A 15,130-nucleotide genomic window follows, 5' to 3' on the forward strand; every position below is an offset into this window, starting at 1 on the left:
ACATTTCAGAGATGAGAATGTCAGGTTACTGTGAAACTTACTCTTTTCTTAATTGAGATTTCTTTTAAACAGCAACAGTACAAAACCACTGCAGGTATATAAATCAGCAAATCAGCAATTAACACTGAAAAAACAAGCAAATGATTTTAAGCGTGAGCCCATCAGGATCTACAACAACCTCTTAACTGCCTCCCTCCAACCCTAAGTGGGAATTCTATTAACACAAGGTTCTTACGCACTCTGGACAAGTCCTTTCCATGTCTGTTCCTTTCTGTTCCCTTCACCTGTGCCTAATTTCAACTGCTATACTACAGAGTCTCTTAATTTGCTCTAACAAATTCAGTCATTAAATCAATTAGATGTATCCAGAATCAATTCTCTCTTTGCTCTAACTTGGACTTAAAAATTAAGAATACTCACCTGAAAAAGGATATAGATATGTATTATACATGTATAACTGAATCTCTCAGTACACCTGGAACTAACACACTGTAAATTTTTTTTTAATTAAGAATACTCAAAGCAAGAGTAGAAAACTCCTCCCCCCAATATCTGTATACTTCAAGTTTTCTGATATGAAAAATACCTCAAATGGAGAGATGCATAGGAGGATCTTTTTTAATGTTGATATTTATAAAAATTCATAAATTTTTTGCTAATTAAAACATACAAAGAGCTTGAAAGGACCAGGTGAGAAGGAAACCAAAAAAATTGAAAGAAAAAAAAATAAAGCAATTCATAATTCTGAATATTCAGTTCTTTCAGAACAAAGAAAAACTAATATATTAAGTTCTTCAACAGTACAACAATAGCTATCCAAACAGCCTATTTTTATCTCGTACCACACATATTTAAGTATTCAGAATAAGGTAAATGGTAGTAAACTGTCAGTGTTAGATGTCTGCAATCTATCTTCAGTTCTAGATGCCACATTTGAGATGACATTGACAAACTGGAACATATTCAAAGGAGCACAACCAGATGCCTCAAAACCATCATCACATTCAAGAAATTAGTCATCTAGGAAACAGCTAAAGTATCTAAGAATGTTTAACCTGGAGAAGTGACCTCAAATGCCTGTAGGATGTTAGGTTTATAAAGGATCAGACTTGTTCTATGTAGCCCAAGGAAACAAAACCTGAAACTAGTGAAGGTTCAAGACAAGGAGGAAATTTCTAATGACAGAGGCGCTCTGAAGATAGAACAGACTGTCTCCACAGGCTGTGAGCTCCCTGCAGATACAGGCACTGGCTCAGAAGCTGAAGATCACGTAGTGAGCTTGCAGTGCAGAGAGGACTAAAGCACATGGGAAGAGCTGAGTCGTGTGGGAGAGGGAAAGACAGGCAATACAGGTTTTCTCTTGGCCTGAGATTCCATGACAGGATGAATAGTAAGGAGAACAAACTCTGACTCAATTTAGACTAATTAAAGAAAAAGCCCAGGCTTTCATTAAAGTCTAAGTCTTTGTAAAGCTTTTAGAGAAATAAAAGCTTATTACTTTCAACTCTTAGAACAGCACAAAATAAATGCTCAATAAACATTTGCTGTAAAGATTAATTTGGCAACACTGCACAGCAATACAATGTTTGATATACATCTGTAAGATTTACTTTAAGGAAAACGTGAAAAGGATTTGGAATTAGGATATAAAAGCAACAGCCTAAACAAATAAAGCTTCAATTTAGAGCAAACTGACTTCAGGTGAGCTATTAATATTACCCTCTACTGTGCCTCAGTTTCCTCAGCTTAAAATAAGGATAACAGTATTTACCTCATTGGGGTGTCCAAAGTATTAAGTGAGATAATAATAAATGTAAAGCACTCAGAATTATTCTAGTCTTTTGTTTTTTAGCTTACATATACACTTGCTCACATATTATACATATATATGCACATGTATACTTACACAACTGTAAAAGTCAGTAAGAACAATAGTAGAATCTTTTATCAATTTGTTTAAAAAACTTGTTAAAATCAAAATTTTACACTCAGTACCTGCTGCTCTTTTTACCTGTTGTACGCATGAAGAGCTTATGCGCCTGACTCTCGTATCCACGTGACGTATGGAGAGCAATCCAGTCTGGATTTATAAACTCTGCCCTGCAAATCAAAGCATATATACATACACTTTATTCCCCATCACTTTTAGCCATGAGGACGTCTGAGGACATGTGAACCTACTTTGAAAAGTGGCCATTGCTCTTACAAAGCCAACAGAGTTAAGGCTTAAGCTTTAGTCTTCACATTTAACCACGTGAAAGTGATTAAAGCTATAAAACAGAATCTGCCCTGCTCATCTTCCAACAAACCCATGTAATGTGTTCACTGAAAGCCCTACTGTCACAAGTCCTCCCATATGAAAGCAATCCGATGTGTCACATTTCATTTATTAAACGTATACTTAGTAAAGAGCAATACACTAGTATTAACAAGACAATCGTAGTTTTATAATTTATAATCTTTTCAGTTATTATAAGAATAGGCTATGATAAACAGCTATTAATCACAAATCATTGCACAGAACTAAATGTAATTGTTAAAAATAAGTTTTCAATCATATTACATTACCCTGAACACTGCAAAGGATAACTGATTATCATGAAGTTTGGAGACTTATTTTTAATTCAGGAAGCTAATTTTTACAAAATATGAAATAGTAAAACAAATGAGTTCAGATGATACTGTGAAGAAGTTCCTCATATCTCTGCTGACACACTTCAAGTCTGAAATGGAATACCACTATGGAGTAGAACTGGGTCCGCCCCAGACAGAAGTGCCTAATCTTCTCTAAACCATTCCATTTCTGTAAAAGAAGAAGGAATTCCAATCCCGATCTTAAATCATAAATGAAACACTACAGTAACTCTAGTTTCTAACTTGACAGGTTACTCAGAATACCATTTAAACCTTTATTTTTCTTTTACTTTGGGCCATTCCAGGAAAAAAACCTTTCCCCTGTGCACAACTAACCAAATTAGACATACTGCTCAGTAGTCCATGAGTACATAATGGTAACATCTCTACTTCAAGACAAAGCTAGATTTTTGTATCTCTCCCTAGCCTTTCCTCCAAAGAAATGATGGGAATGTTCAAACTCTGATATTTAACTTTCCTACAACCCAATTATAAAGGTATGGTGCTCTACAAACCAAAATACAATAGTAGCTACAAACAATCTCTCCTCTATTCAACAAACTGTTCCTTACTACATCTGCTAAGGGCATAAATATTTAGAGTTATGTTAAGGAAGAAAAACTTACACATATGCACACAAAAGACTATGATAAGCTGTAAGAGGTGGGTAATCCAGTCCCCAATACTGTAAATTATTATCACTGCTGTTAAAATACCTGGGGAAAAAAAAGGAAAAAGAAAGTATCATTTCATTAATCAATATTCAAAAAACACACAAATATAACATCTCACTTCATTTAACTTAATTAAAGTGAAAAAAATATGTTAAACAAGGTTAAAAAAAATTAACCTAAACCTTCTTGTCTCTTCTCCTTCTAAAAAAATTTGTGAGCTCACAAAGTTGTTATTGAATAGAGTAACTAAATAATTTATTGTCTAAACCAAGGTACCCTTAAGAGTGAAAGAGGAAGCTACTACCAAGACATGGAAACAACCTGAATGTCCATTGACAGATGACTGGATAAAGAAGTTGTGGTATATTTATACAATGGAATACTACTCAGCCATAAAAAAGAATAAAATAATGCCATTTGCAGCAACACAGATGGACCTAGAGATTGTCATTCTAAGTGAAGTAAGTCAGAAAGAGAAAGAAAAATACTATATATCACTCATATGTGGAATCTAAAAAAAAGAGGGGAAAAAAAGGACACTATGAACTCATCTTACTAAACAGAAACAGACTCACAGATACAGTAAACAATCTTATGGTTACCAGGGAAATGGAGTGGGAAGGGATAAATTTGGGAGTTTAAGATTTATAAATGTTAACCACTATATAAAAAAACAGATTTTAAAAGTTTCTTCTGTACAGCACAGAGAACCATGTTCAATATCTTGTAATAACCTTTAATGAAAAAGAATATGAAAATGAATACATGTATATATGTGCATGACTGGGACATTGCACTGTACATCAGAAATTGACACATTGTAGTTTTAATTAGTTAATTAGCCACACAACTGCCGGGATGGATACAGCAATGGAAAACCACTGAATAATTTCAAGAATCACATTTTGACCAATACAATTTAACTTGATTTTCAGCTTCTTCTAAGACAAAAGCTATTTTTTCACTTAGTTTAACCTTGAGATCCACTGGAGAAAAGCAAAAGAGGCACTGAGAGTAAGCTGTAAGCATGCAAAGATATATTCACTAACAGTAAAACCCTTGGTTGGATGGGGAAGAAGGAATGGTAGGGCTAACAACTGTACTCCCTTATTCCTATGGAAATGCATGAGAAAGAAGAGAGAAATTCATGGAAGACAGCGTAAAAGTGTTTCAAATAACGCTTCAAAATCTACCAATAGAAACAAGGCAACTAGTTATTCTCCTGCTTTATGTGTCTTAGATCTACCTGAAAAATTGGATAAATAGCACTCAGATACATTTTCCCACTGAATTCCCATATAATCTCAGTAGATGTTTTGTCATTAAAAAAAAAATCGCTGCTACACAAATCACAAAATTAAGTTCAAGAGTGCTATCGTTAACTTCAAAATGCAATTATTTCTAACATATGGGTATTTTTGCTTTTTACAAAAATATATTTTAATTTGAAATAGTTCTTAAAGAAAAGTTTCAAGAACAGTTCGAAGAACTTCTGTACATCAAATGTAAAAATTTATTTAATGAAAAATACCATAAGAAAAAAATCAAAGATGAGAACAAACAGGAAGATATTTATTTTATACATACACATACAAAAAATGATAAAAATGTAGAATACTGTTATATATTAAGTACTGTCACAGAAAGACTTTAAGGTAATCCCCATGAATCCATCTTCTGTTGTTCCTGCCTTGAGTGCGTACAATCCCTTCCCCCTGAGTGTGGGCAAGACCTGTGACTTGCTTACAACCAACAGAATATAACAAAGATGATAGGATGTCACTCTTGTGCTTATGTTTTATGTACATGTAAGATTCCGTCTTGCTAGCTAAGCTAGAGAGACTCCCTTTCACTGACTCTGAAGAAGCAAGCTGTCATGTTTTAGTAAGTGGATATATTAGAGAAGCCACATGGTAAGAAACTGCAAGTAGATTTTAAGAGATAAAGGTAGCTTTCAATATGAAACCAAAGCCCTTAGTCTTGTAGATGCAAGGAGATTAATTCTGCCAGTAAGTTGAGGGAACTTGGAATTGGATATTTTCCTAGTTGAGCCTCTCTGATAAGAATGACTCCCCAGATGAAAACTGGATGGCAGCCTCCTGAGATTCCGATCGTAATATTGAACTAGACTGCGCCCAGACTTCTAACCTAAAGAAACTACAATAATAAATATGTGTTTAAGTAATTACCATTTGTAGTCATTTGTTACACAGAATAGAAAATTAATGTAACTGTTTATTTTGAAATCACATAAATCATTACAAAAAAGATCAGCAATCCATCAAAAACATGAGAAAAAGGTATGAATATGCAATTTTGAGAAAAAATATGATCAGTAAATACATTAAAAGATGCTCAATATCACAAGTACTCAAGGAAATGAAAATTTTAAACATCTGGTGACATTATTATTAAATATTGGTAAGGGTATGCAGAAAGAGATATTCTGGTGTTAGTATCCATTAAAACTGGTTACTTTGGAGATTCTACTTCTAGGACTCTACCTAGAAAAAACATGTATTCATGTAAACAGGAGAAATATACTTTATTTAATGATTCCCCTACCAAAAGATATTTAGAGTATTTCAGGTTTCTCCTTATTACAAATAATGCTGAAATAAACAGTCATTCCCACAATTTCTGATTTATAAAACTGTGATTTTGTTTAAAAAGCAACATACTCGGGGTAGGTGGACTCTTCTCCTAGCCCCAAGTATAAACCATGCCTACACTGAGTCAGGTGTTTCTTTCCAATAATGATTGCTTTAAGGATGGGAAAGATTTTGCTCCTCAACAAAACGAGAGGTAAAAATAAGGTATTCCTGTTTTTCCTGATTGAATGTAGTTGTACAAAGTCATGGTGCTCGCAGCCTGGTAGTCATCTACTGCCCATGGGGTGAAAAGCCTACGGATGCCAAGAAGAAAGTACAGAAGAGAAGAAAGATGGAAAAAGCCTGAGTCCTTGGTTGCTATCACTGAGTCACTTTACCAGCCTTGCAAAGACCTACTGACTGAGATAATTATTTCATTGCTTAAACTACTATTACTTAGGTTTTCTATTACTTGATGCCAACAATGCTCCTGATTTCACACAAAAGGAATTTTCATCATAAAATTAAAGGAAAAAAAAGTTCAGTGTTCCTCTATTACTTACAGTTATGTATAATGAAATGGAAAAAAATGAGTTTTTAAATTTAGGATTATAAAACTGACATTTTTAAAGTCAACCTGATTTTGATTGATCCTGATTTCACATGTTAGATAACTATGTCAATTAAAAGAGTTCTGGCTACACTATAGCTAACTTTCTAGATGAAGACAAAAAGGCTTTACTCTTGGAAAACTGAAGTTAAAAAATAAGTAACCATTCTTCAGCCACATTACCAGGTAACAATAATGGCAAACTAACCAAATTTGACAAAATTAGCCCCCAAATTCAAAATATTAAAAATATTATTTCCAATATAGATTTATATCCACTGTTGACAATAGTCAACCTGCCCCAAGTATATATTTTCTGTTTTATAAATTGTACCACTGAATGATAGTCATTATGAATCAATGAACTTCAAACTAGGAAAAAAAGAAATCACATCATTTAAACGTGAATCTGAAACAGATCAGTTTCTCTTATAATTGCCTGGTATATATTTTGGGTTTTTCAGTCTATCCATACTCATCAAGAGACATTTTCTGACATTCATTACAGTAAATCATACTTTAATTTTTCATGAACTTCCTGAAGTACTCTATGATAAACCAGTGATAAATCATAATTCTTCATACTATCTGTCTTTGTTTCTGAGCTTACTGTTCCAGATCCTCGTGCTATACAATCCTTGATAAAAATTTCAACACTATGAAATTTACCACAAAGATTACTTCAGGCATTTCATAATTTTTAAAGACTAACAGACCATAGTCAAAACCCAATCATACAATTATTCTCTGAGTTATACATTTCTGGTTTTTAATAAAGAAAAAGAATGAAAATGAATAATACAGTCAACTCTTGATTATCTGGGCCAAAGCAGGAGAATACTGGTACAAAAATACCTAAAACTTTAGATGTATCACTGTGAGAATAGCCCAGCCACTCTGCTGGAGTAAGATTACATTCTCACTTTGGAAACAGTGTTTTCCCCACCAAGCATTAAGTCAAAAACTGAAATTTATCAATTTTCTCTACTCTTTCAATACTAAACATGACATTTAATTTTGTATTAAAATCTTTCTTGACAACTACATACTAAAGAATAGCCAAGAATGTAATTATTTTATCCATGTAATATTTACAAAAGAATAGAAAAGAATTACAAAGCCCAAAAGCAGTAATCTGGTTTGCCTCAGCAAATGTCATCTTATTCTACCAACTGAGCAAGAGAAAAACATTGAGAATGTGCTAATAACCTGAACAGTGATACTCTGGTTAAATCAATGTCTGAGGAGCTGTAAGATGCTCAAAATAGAGCAATAAAGAATAGTATCAAATATTTAGCTGACCTGTATTTTAAATACTCCAAACTTGGACTAGGGTATAGCCAACTTATTAATAGAGAGCTCAGTATGAAGTTCCTGTATATAACTCTTCGCAAAGGAGTTATATAAAAGCAGTGACCAAAGCAATCAACAGAACAGTATGAACAGTTTGTAGAGCCAGTCTGAATAAAATAATCTACCAGGTATCTAATAAGTAAGTAATGTCATCAACTGTTACCAGATCATGTTCAACAAAAATGACATACACATGGATTTCTGTGAAGATGTAACTACAGCTAACATTTATTGAGAGCTCGTTATATTGCAGGTGCTGGTCTAGGTGCTTCAAATCTACCATTTTATTCAATCCTCACAATAACAGTGAATGTATTCTATTATTTCCATTCTACAAGTGATAAAACTGTGTGGCAGAGATAGTGAAATAACTTGCCAAAGCTGACACTGCTAGTAAAGAGCAGAGCCTGGGTCTGAACTCAGGCAGTCTGACTAGTACTTACACTCTTTACCACTAAGCTGCTTTTTTACATCTCAGATGCTCCTAACAGAGAAACTTCGTGAAACCTTCAGAAGAAATATTCTTAGTCCATAAACTCCCCCAGTTTATGTCCTGAGGAGCTTCTGTGGCACACAGTGTACTATCCTCAAAGTTCCAGTTCAGTACCATATTCCAGCTGGTAACTGAGTATATGGATAACTTTCAGGAGGATGAAATTCCAAAATGAACCAACAATATGTAGGGTAGTAAATGTGACATCAGACTACAGGGAGATGAGGATGCTCAAGATGAAGAAATATGGTATCTTCCTTTTAAGTATCTTCAAATAATCTACATTAACTGACTGATAAACTAATAAAGTCAAGTTAAAATTATCCATACCATTGTTTGATTGGTAAATTAAAAGTAATTTCTTGCCAGTGTCGCTGAGCTTCATAATCACCAAACATAGGGGGTTTTCCAGCACCTAAGAAGAAAGGTTAAAAAAAGCAAAACAAAAATATACTTCAGTGTATCAGTGATTTTACTTCCTTATGGAAATTTTCTAAATTACAGAGATAGTGTAAACGGAAGAAAAGAACACAGAAGTTATGCAAAAAGTGAGAAAGACGAGGTCTGAATCCTTGTACTGCTAGCACGCTGAGTGACTATGTGACCTTGAGAAACTACTTAACCTCCCTAAGTCTCAGTACATTAAAAAAAGGATCAATACTATCTACCTAAGGACTACTGTAATAAAGAAGATAATGAATATAAAATACTCAGTATAGTACCTGGTACAAACATTCAATAAATACTGTTAACATTAGTTATTAATGTTAATTAGTTTTTAATTAATTAGTTGATATTACTAATCATAAGATACCCAAGTTTACTTTTACTTCATGAAAAAGACTGTCAACTATACTGTCCAATAAGTATCATAACACAATAACAGTAACAAATATCTGTATTTCACAAAGGGCTTTTACAAACTAAATATAAATAACTTAAAGTCAAGTATAGAACCAAAAACAGACTATATAATTACAAAGACATTGGTTAGGTCAGACTTTGATGTCAAATGAGTTATATAAAAACTGCCAGTTTATGTTTTTTTTTAATTTCAAAATTACAAATAAGGGATAATGGATCTTTAATAACTAACAATTGCTAGTGTCTACTGCATGTCAAATACAACAATGAAGTAAGTATTATTATCATCCCCACTTTATAGCTGGAAAAACAGAGGCAATGGCCTCCCAGGTAATGAGTAGCAGAGTATGGATTGGAACCTAGGCAGACTGGCTCCTACTCTATATTGCCTCACAACTTGGTTAGGTAGGTTATCAACCTTAAACCACTTAAAACTACATAAAGATGATTCCATTTAGTAAACAGTAAACAACTATTATTTAGCTAGCAGTTGACTACAAAATTGTGAGAAGGCCCAAAGAGGTACAGTATATACAGAGGTTTCTTAATCAACAAGTGAAAATCACATATCGTCAAATATCCTCATTAGTCCATTAGGAAGGTGTGCCACATTGGAGAATGACCTATTATCGCTCACTGGAATGTAATCCAGATTTTCCCCAGCTCTGGAAGACTACATTAAGTATAGATTTTTGCATTTAACAGCTATTATTATACTGCTATTCTTTAAATGTTAGCATCTCAATCTAAGGAGATACTCCCACTATAAGATAATCATGGTAAAAGCAGATTAACATCTCCAAAGCATATACACATTGAGTGATTACCACGAGGAACTACTCACAGCACACAGACACATATATACACCCCCCATACACACACCTATCCCATCTCTCTCTTAGAAAGTATCGTATCTTGTTCATTTTTGCATTCTCAAGATGTAATTGCATCTAGCAGATTCCCAGTAAATGACATAGCAAGGATGTCAGTGTCATCACTGTGATATAGCAAGGATTTTAAGTTTAAGAAGATTTGATTTTTTGAGTCCCTGATTTTCCACTTACTGAAAGTGCAACACTAAGCAGTTTGTGATGGAAGACCAATTAATTATGCCAAGGCTACTTCTAACACAATACCCATATATTGGTTCTTGCCCCCAAAACATCTTTAACTTACTGCCTGACATTTTGAAATTCCATGCCTCTGCTGTTACTGCTTACTCCATTTTCATACGTTTCTTCTATCAACTCATATTCAACCTTCAAGAACCATCCCAACTGCCAAATTCTCCATGAAATCTTCCCTTATAAATTAAAAACATACTGATCATTAATCACTGACTTCTCATAATACTTGTATTTTCAGTATCATATATTTTTGTCACATGATTAAACTATCTTCTAATCACTACCCAAATAAAAATTTTAGCTCCTATGGACATGGAATGTCATTTTCCAGAGTTTAAAAGGAAACATATTGTTAGGCATATAGTATATACTTTCAGTTAAAACTTGCCTAGTTAACTGAACGGGATGGGGAGATGAACCTACAATTAAAAAAATTTAAAAAAGGAAAATAATTCCCTGATGAATTAACTGCATTTCTGCATGTGCATTTTATTGATGTGTATGTGGGAGTGTGTGTATTTTTCTCTTTTTTAAGAATACAACCATTGTCTATGGGGAGAAAGGAGTTGATTTTTATTTTTTGTTTGTTTTGTTTTTGGTCCACTGGGATAATAAAAGTCATAGAGGATGTTAAGCAATTTCCTACACCTGAAAAAAATCCAACTATCTAGATTTTCTGAAATTGCTCTAGACTTGTGGTCAATGTGGAAGAATTTATTACCATTCTCTAACAAATAAAAGAATGGATAATGACTCTCTTTAGGGTTGAGAAACAAGTTTCTATCCAGAGTCTGACCTACTTCAATAAATTCAGCTGACACTGGCTATGAAATTAGTACTTAAGTTTTTAAAACTGCTAAAGTGCCCTTAAAGTAACCCAGAAGGACAACCCAACTGTACCTATGGGAGCTTCACTTGGGAAGGGCAAAAAGGATTCCTTCCACTGTGATTAATTCTACAAATTCATTTACATGAGATTCAGAATTACGTAAAGAAAACATATTAATGTTTATTTACAAAGCTTAAATTTTGTCTCATTTTAGGAAAATGAGCTTAAGCACCTCTTAAGTGTTCATTTTATTAACTGCTGAACTATTTAAAATTATGTTAGAATTTTAAAAACAAGTAGTTTCTTTGATAACAATACATGTTAATTGCCTTTCCTTTGAAATTTTAAACATTCTAAGAGAAGAGAATGTAGCTAAAATTTTCCATAATAACCGCCCTTAGTGAGTAAGAAGACACATTACAAATAGCAATAAGCTGAGAGAAACTATAAAATATACTCATTTCCAAAGAAGAAATAAAGGACTAATACAAAGCAAGTTCACCTGAGCTTCTTCACTCCAGTGCTTCCTAATTCTTAAAACAAGAAAAACAAAAAACAAACTAAAATAAGCAAGTTAAAAACAAAAATTACCCAAAAAAAACCAAGTATTTTATTTCATAGAAGGAAAAACTCTCATGGAACCACAGATGTTATACTCATTGATAAATCCTCCCAGCCTCCTATGATATGGACGTTCTTCACCTATGAATGCTCAATGTTAGACTATGATGGACAGAATCACCATTTTTCTTAATCCTTAGCATTTTTATTTTTCTCATCTAAAAATTGACAGAAGTATTTAACAACCAACTTGCCAACAGGCAACTACAAAAGATGCCTACAAATATTCTACTAATGTGCAATAACAATACTCATACAGTAATCCGAAAGTACTCTTGTTCTGTTGACTTTCTTACAAGACAATTTAAGAGTAAGGTTTAAAATAAGTAACAGGAGTCCTGTTTTCCAGTTGAGGGAAGTAACTAAGTAAACTCAGACTTAAAGAGAGAAATGTTAGCGTAAGTATTATATGTAAGCCACAGGGGTGGAAAAGTATCACATATGCATATTGTCCTCTACTCAATTTCCATTAAGCATGTGATTATATAAACCAGTAATACTGAAATGGTGTGATTTTTAAAATTATATTATTTAACCTTATACCCTGATTTTAGATTTTTCAATTTTATCTCAATATAAAGAGTGCAAAGAAATTAATGTATCTGTCAAAATTAGAAGATAAAAGGAAAATTAGAAGACACAGGACTGCAAACTAAATAATGACCAGGAATAATACAGTGCTGAAGTAAGAAAAGGGAATGACTAACCAAAGGACCAGTTATGGATTGAAAGCAAAGGTAACACAAATCACCTATTTCATATGACAACTTTTAATTAGGCTTTTCCTCAGCTCTCTTCACCCCACTCCAGCTATCAGTTAACTCCCTCCTTCCATTCCCTAAAGAACTTCTTAAAAGTTGCTATGTCCACTTGTTAACTCCCAGTTAGTCTTCATTTCATTATGGTCTGATAATTAGGAGGCTCACAATGGTCTCCTAGTGATCCTTTATCTATTTTTAATCTTTATTCTACTTGACATGTCTAAAACTTGACACTGTTGGCCAGTCCTTATTACCTAAAATTCTCTGATTTCCTGGCTTCCAGGATAACAACTTCTCCAGGATCTAATCCTACATGGTTTCTTCTCAGTCTCCTTTAATCATTACCCCCTTCTCTGTGAAGATGATCAGCAGTTACATCTGTTTTCTTCTTGCACTACAGATGCTCCCAACTCTGTGGCTTCAACTATCATCTACATTAACCTTTTGTAAATATCAGAATAACCTGTGGAGCTTTAAAAAATACAGATGAAACTAGTGTCCAGCAACATGAAAGACTCAGAAGGTCAGAAAAACTCCTCCAGCACAGGACAGTTATATGTTTTTAATTATTTATTTTATATACTATACGCATACAATTTTAATGTATGGTTGAATTAGCAGCAAAATAAGAGAATTCCTTAGAGGCCAGAAACCATTTTTTTTTAAAGCGTAGATCCAGAAGAGTAAGAATTTGTCCTGAAGGTATCCAATGATCTTACTGAAAAGCTCTATGCAGTGAGTAAGCAGGCAAAGCCTAGTACCTGAACAGGTAGGAATTCAATGTCAGATAATCTCTATTAGGATGAAAAGCACAATGCTTTTGGAGAGATGGTAAAGATAGTATTTATCTTTGCCTTGGCTCTTGGTCGTACAGGAAAAAAGAAGTTTCCTGAAAATTCCTAACTGTAAGCCTATATTCACCCAGTTTGGGGTCTGAATTCACACTAAGCATTTGCCAAAGAAATCTTAAAACGAGAATTTAATTTGATGTTCATTAATAGTGTTCCAGGTGCCTAGCAAGAGAAAACCCAAACCCTCTGGAAAAACACACAGTAAACTCAGGTCTCAAAGAATTACCACAGATAAAAGCTCTAAGTAATATGGGCTCACAATTTGAAAAAAAAAAACAAAACACTAAACTCATGAAGAAACAAAATACCATAAGTTAGAGTCAGCAGAAACAACAAACTATGAAATCAGACCACAGACATTAGAATTTTCTGATAGAGAATATAAAATAATCATGGTTAGTATGTTTAAAGATATAAGTGAAGACATAGAATATGGAGATGATGATCAGAAATGATAAAAAAGATCTGAAAAAGAAACAAGTAGAACTTCTGGAAATAAAAAATGTAATAACTGAAATTTAAAAGCTCAATAGACAGTTAAAAAACAGAATAAAAGAAAAATTAATGAACAGGAAGATATATCTGATGATTATGAAGAAAGCAGTACAAAAAACCATGAGATGGAAAATACAAGCAATTATAAGACACAGAGGAGAGAATGAAAAGACCAATATGTATCCAATAAGAGTTGCACATGGAGAAGAGAAATGAGGGAGATGCAATATTTGAAGAGATAACTGAAGATTATAAGTCAATGCAGTGAAGAAATTGTCTATTTTATTCTCTGCTATATCACCTACCCTTGGCACACAGTAAGTGTCCTATGCAAATCTGTTAAATGAATTAAAGACCAAAGATATAACATATATCCAACCAGAGTTCTACAAGGAAGAAAAAGAATAAGACACAGTGGCTGAGCAGTTTCTAAACAGACAGAAGGCACCATTCCTTAGAATCAGAAATCCCAGACAATCCTAAAAGGATAAATTTTTTAAATATTCACACAGATACTTCATAGTGAAATTACAGCAAGAGAGAACAGACAAACTGCCTACTAAGGAATAATAATTTGACAGCTGATATTTGAACATCAGCAACAGAACTAAGATAACAAACAGAGATTTTCAAAATATTAGGAGAAAGTAACTGTCAATGCAGAATTTCATACTCACAAAAATTTTACGATTGAGAGCGAAAAAAAGGTATCGTCAGACAAAAATGGAGTTTGCCAACAACAGACTCACACACACACACCCTCCCAGAGATGTACTTCAGGAAGAAAGAAAATGACCTCTAAAGAAGATGTAATATGTAAAAAGAAGGGTAAGCAAAGAAAATATGTAATTGTATTTACTATGTAAATATCAATTGCATAAAACAACAGTGACTAACATCTAAAAATCATGAAAGAACTAAAATCTTAGGCAATAATAACATTTTAATTTGCGGCAAGAGGTAAAGATTTGTAACTACAAATCTAAGGTCCTTGTAGTTCAAGGAGAGGATATAAATATGAACTTCCAATTAAGTTAAATATATATGTGAAAATCTCCAGACTAAGCCCTGATAGAACAAAATAAAATATAGCTTCCAAACCAGTAGGAAAGAGAAAGTGGAATTACAGAAGGGAATTGGTTAGATAGATTTATACCATAGGGATTCAGAGACAGAGAGTTAAAGAAAAAAGATATACCAAGCAAAAATTAACCTAAAGGAAACTAT

At 33.3% G+C, this 15,130-nt stretch overlaps 1 protein-coding gene across 3 annotated transcripts in view; it reads right to left on the reverse strand.

Annotated features, from left to right (window-relative positions):
* ALG6 (ALG6 alpha-1,3-glucosyltransferase) overlaps window positions 1-15,130 on the reverse strand; it is a 53,303-nt gene that overhangs the window by 27,052 nt on the left and 11,121 nt on the right. For all 3 annotated transcript variants that reach the window (XM_031465288.2, XM_031465285.2, XM_031465286.2), the window contains exons 4-7: window positions 8,686-8,770; window positions 3,261-3,350; window positions 2,012-2,100; window positions 42-124 (exon numbers count right to left, since the gene is read on the reverse strand). In XM_031465288.2, coding sequence (XP_031321148.1) covers window positions 42-124; window positions 2,012-2,100; window positions 3,261-3,350; window positions 8,686-8,770 — 347 coding nt within the window. The remainder of the gene's footprint in view (window positions 1-41; window positions 125-2,011; window positions 2,101-3,260; window positions 3,351-8,685; window positions 8,771-15,130) is intronic.

The sequence above is a fragment of the Camelus dromedarius genome, chromosome 14 (genome assembly GCF_036321535.1).
Source record: "Camelus dromedarius isolate mCamDro1 chromosome 14, mCamDro1.pat, whole genome shotgun sequence".
In the NCBI taxonomy this organism is placed as follows: domain Eukaryota; kingdom Metazoa; phylum Chordata; class Mammalia; order Artiodactyla; family Camelidae; genus Camelus; species Camelus dromedarius.